Source organism: Belonocnema kinseyi, chromosome 7 (assembly GCF_010883055.1).
Source record: "Belonocnema kinseyi isolate 2016_QV_RU_SX_M_011 chromosome 7, B_treatae_v1, whole genome shotgun sequence".
Lineage (NCBI taxonomy): Eukaryota > Metazoa > Arthropoda > Insecta > Hymenoptera > Cynipidae > Belonocnema > Belonocnema kinseyi.
The window spans coordinates 104644436-104649740 of record NC_046663.1 but is presented as its reverse complement, the minus strand read 5'-3'; the positions used below and the strand labels follow the sequence as shown (position 1 = coordinate 104649740).

Below are 5305 nucleotides of genomic sequence, written 5' to 3'. Positions count from 1 at the left end.
CAGCCTTGGAGGAGATTATGTTGAGAAATAAAAAAAAAAAATTCTTAAAAACGTTGTTTTTCTTGGTCAGGCCGGAAACTTATCAATCCACCCTCGTACTCCTCCGTGTACTCGTATTTTGATTTACATTAATTCTTAACTGTATACTCCATACATTATTTTAAACTAAACTAATTGCTGAATTTGGTTAGGAAAGGGGTATTTTACTTATAACTACTAATGAGAAAACGGACTTTATTAAAATATCCGCAACGCCGAGAATCGAACGCACGAACCCCTCGCTTAAATTCGCACGTCTTATCCCTAAAGCTATACGACGCCATGCTGAGGACGATACCATAAATACTAACGGCATTCATTCGACACTTATGAACTTACAAGGAAAATGCCTCCTCTGCAACATTGACTTTTTGATTAAACTATCATCAATCGATAGTATGTCAAAAATAATTAGACACGTAATAGATTCAATCCTTTCACGATGATTTATTTTGATAAAAGGAGATATTTCGGGTTCCAATCGTGTATAAAACTACGTTTTGTACACGATTGGGCAAAGGGCCTATCTAACGTCCAGACTAGTTCAAATATTTTATTCGATAATTTTTTTTCTTCTTTTTTTTTGTCTATTTTCGCATTGTAAATATGTCAAATCATAATTTTTAATGCCCCCCGGCGATCAATTTTTTCTCCTCTAAAATAGTAAAATATTGGGAAATAACTATCATGCAGACACTTTTCGAATCATTTATTTACATAATCGTAATTCATCGTAATTTATTGCGCTTATTGTCAAAAAACGCTATGTTTAAAATATTTTCACGACGATTATCATCCACAACTATATTACGAACAATAAATACATTTTTAAACGTCCTGAGATAATTTAAAATTTAATCAATATAACAAAAAAATATTTTTCAAATTTTTAAGGTGTTTTGTGTTAGACATTTTTTCTCAATAAATAAAAATTTCAAAAGCTGGCATCTCGTTAATTTTTTAAAACTTTTCTCTTATTTAAATAGAAGTATAAGAAGATATAGTAACTTTAATGTACATTTGAAAAATAATTCAATTATAGTCAAAACTTTTAGATATAAACAATCCTTTCTGGGAACGAAAATTAAATAGTAAATTAATAAATGTCAGTTAATTTTTCTGTAACAATATTCTACATTAAAAATTGTAACTAAATTAATAATTACAAGAAGTAATTACTGATTAAAAATAGACAATGTTACATTAAAAAAAAAAACATTTGCAAAATTTATATTTTGCATTGTTTCAAGCTGAATAGTATAATATTACTCCGTTTATTTTATTATTTTTTATTTTAAGTTTTGACGTAAATATTTACTCTGATTAGTTATTAAATAATTACTTGTATAAAATGAATAATATTCTTTTTTAAATAAATTCTTACAAAATCATTAGTATTTTTTATTTATGCCTATTAATTTATGTTAATATTTGGTTCAATAACAACAAATAATACTACCATAATTATTATATTTTAGTGATGAAAAACTGTGCCTTTTTATTTTGTTTTATCACTCGATTTGTTTATAAATCTAGAACTTTAAAGATACATTGTTTCAAAATTCAATTAATTAGCAATGCTTATGAAAATGTTGGTCCATTTTCTTCAGATGTTCAGTGTTTCTATATATTTCAAATATTTTAGTTTATACTGCCAAATGAGATGACTGAAAAATTCCGAAAAACAAAATTTCCGACACTGTAAAATTCCCGAATAATAAAATCCCCGTTACAAATTTCCGAATTATAAAATTCCTGAATTATAGAAATTAAAAAATTGCCTTTCTTTGATAATAAATATTATTTATTTATTAAAAAGAAAATAATGAAATATCTGTATCAAAGAAATCCTGTATCAATGTTTAAACTATATGAGAATTATTTCTTGAATTTTAAATAACAATAATTGCATAAAAATTGTATAAAGAAATTAGTTTAAAGACTGTGCACATTTTTAAACATAATTGCTCATTCAATAACACATTCTTTTTAATTATTGTTATTTATAATCTTTAAAAATTATTTCATACAGTTTTGAACATTAAAGAAATTTCTCGGACAAAAGTATTAGTTTATTCCATTAAAAAAAAATATTCAACACAACAATTTTTTTGATTCTTTATCTTCTGGAATTTTCTGGTTCGCCTTTTTATAATTCGGTAATATTCTGTTGGAAATTTTGTTCTTATGGAATTTTCAAATAGGATCATATTATAAACTGTAGTGAGTTTTATTATTCAAGAAATTTTCAATTCGGGGTTTTTATATTTAGGCAATTTTATAATTTTTGAGTTTTATTTTTCGGGATTTTTCGGTCGTCCGCTGACAAATTGCCAAGTTCAAACTTTGAAATAAATTTTAATACACCATTCACATCGGTAAGAAATGTGTTTCAGTGTTTTTTGTATATATTTCCAGCTCAATTAGATAGTGATAAATATATTGATCTGAAAATTGAATATACAGATGATTCAAAATTTATTTTTCTCCGTTTCTACCACAGATTCTGTAGATCTGATAGTGTATACTTTTGACCGTATTCGAAAGCGCCATTCATTGTAACTACAGTAGATACTATCAAAACGAAAGTATCTTTGTTTCGCGGAAATAATTTTTTCTAGAAGTTGAAAAGATACTTTGTTAATTGAAAAGTATGTTTGACCCTTTAAATACAACATTTTTTCGAAATAAATGTGCATTTATTTTTCTTAATTTTATATGCACTTTTGATTCAAGAGTACTTGTTTCTCAGTGTATTATAATTCTTTCGTAGCAAAAATTGTATTGAATATATCAGAAAATTTGAGATAGAATATCCATGCTTAATATCCTTGAATATACATATTTCATAATAAATCGTAACATCTTTGACGTAAGCACGCGCATTTTACCACCAAACTACCTTACAGGGCTCATTTATTTTTCGTGGGTCATTAAACTTTTGGAGTTCGCGTGCAAATAAATTGGGAGGTTTAATTATCTTTCCTTACGCGCAGAACATTGACCATTTTCGTATATTAAGGTTATGCATCTTTTTTACTTGTTCATAAGGAACGGGAATTACGTCTATAAAAACGTATACTATATTAAAATACATATAAAAAATAGTATAAAATTTAACAAATAAAATTTATTTTTTTAAATTCTTACCAAGCTTCGAATTGTTTCCATGGTGGCATTTTTTTGCTTGAATTGTTCGTATTCCCTCCTGAATTGTTTCGCTATTAAAATCGTTTCCATCCTGAAAAAAACATTTTTTATTTATTTACGTATTTTTTATTTGGTACTTTATAAAATATAAGTTTTTACGACCGAAATAGAATTCCAGAAATTCAATAGCTCAATGAACCTTAATGTCAGTTTTCATTATTATTACCGCCATCTCAAGCTATCGATGATTCAAGTCTGTGCTATTTAAAAAAACTTTCAAATATATGAGGGAGGTTCTAAATTTAGTACAGACACGTACCCTCGATTTCTTTAAATATGGTGAATGTCGGTAACAGGAGAGCTAAAAAAATAGAAGTACACCATACTCTCGCTTTCAGTCCAGTGTCGGGGGTTGCCTTCAATTAGCTCTGGACTGAATTCCGGGGGATCGAAACGTAAACAATGAGTGTCGTCTGACTCGTTTCCAATTGAAATATATATATATACCTTCATTTTAACCTTTAAGTTGATCTTCATGGCTTTTTGAAGGTCAAATTTGTTTTTTTAAATGGAAACCCCCTTTTTACGTCTGCAATCGATAGAGCGGAAAATTCTACGTTCAGGAACATACCCATGTCATAGGTCAATTGCAAAGTTCAAGGTCAGTTAGAGGTTATTTGAAATTAACCAAGTTTTCCAAGAGGTCAGTGCAATTCCTGAAGTAAATTTAACGAGAAATTCATTGGTGAGCTCTGTGTTGATCTTGGTGATGATCTTCAAGGTTTTTTCAAGGTTTTTTCCAAGCAGTTTACGTTTACGTTTAGCATTGCCCAGGAACAACGACGTGGACGTAGTAAATTCTGTTCCCTTTGGGGTGCTTGATTAGCGTGAGTCCCCTTGCCTCTCACGTTTCGGGGTACGTGATTAGCGTGAGTCCCCTTGCCGCTCACGCTTCAGTGAAGACGTTCGAACTGAAAACCTTGAGCTTCTTGACAAAAAGCTATACGATTGTAAAAATGAGTTACAGAATTACGAATCATCTCCCTATCATTGAAAGTAGCCTGTTGCAGAATCCGATTCTGCTATTCGTCTAAGCTTTGCGGTTGCGTTAAGTATACTTTGCTCTTTAAATAACCCCAAGGAAACTAGTCGAGAGGCGTCAGATCAGGAGATCTAGCAGGCCACTCGATTTCACCCCTTCTTCCAATCCACCTTTGAGGGAACTGAGCATCCAAATATGCTCGAACCTCCCGACCGTAATGAGCCGCTGTTCCGTCCTTCTGGAACCAAATAATTTGAAAATTATCACCTGTAATCTCCCTTATTCTTGGTACAATTTGGTTTCTGAGAAACTCTTCATATGCACGGGCATTGAGATTACCATCGATGAAGAAAGGGTCTATCAATGTATCATTTAAGATACCGGTCCAAACATTAATCTTTTGTGGATATTGTGTGTGACTCTCCAACATCCAATCAGGATTTGTGTCGGACCAATGTCATAATAATGCCATAATAATCTTTTAGCGAAAGATAGTAAGTATGTAATCGTAATACGTAAATTTAGTTTTGATTCATAATATTCGTATGGAAAAACGGTATAGGACTTATGGTATCGCCTTATGCATTGACTTAGGTATCGATAAACGGTATAGGACTGTACAACTCTTCGAGGAGAAACAGAACTCTCACCAGAACACCTAGAACTTTTAATGAAAAATTTCCTTATGATTTTACAATATTCAAAACGCTGTAACCAAGATCAATACAGAGCTCACCAATGAATTTTTCATTGAAATTTATTTCAGGAATTACACTGATCTCTTGGAAAACTTTGTTAATTTCAAATAACCTCTAACTGACCTTGAGCGTTACAATTGACCTATGACTTGGGTACGTACCTGAACGTAGAATTTTCGCTCTATCGATTGCAGATGTAAAAAAGGGGGTTTCCATTTAAAAAAACAAAGTTGACCTTCAAAAAGCCATGAAAGTCAACTTCAAGATCAGAATGAAGGTCACCATTGAATTCCTCGTTGAAATTTACTTCAGGAATAACCTTAATTTTTTTGAAAAATATTTTGCCTGAAGAAATATCCAACCGTGCCGGGACTTT

General features: G+C 30.5%; 1 protein-coding gene across 8 annotated transcripts in view; it reads right to left on the bottom strand.

Annotated features, from left to right (window-relative positions):
* The window catches only part of LOC117176327 (secretin receptor-like), a 256742-nt gene that overhangs the window by 68338 nt on the left and 183099 nt on the right, over positions 1–5305 (bottom strand). For all 8 annotated transcript variants that reach the window (XM_033366557.1, XM_033366556.1, XM_033366559.1 and 5 more), the window contains one exon: positions 3190–3280. In XM_033366557.1, the coding sequence (XP_033222448.1) occupies positions 3190–3280 (91 nt within the window). The remainder of the gene's footprint in view (positions 1–3189; positions 3281–5305) is intronic.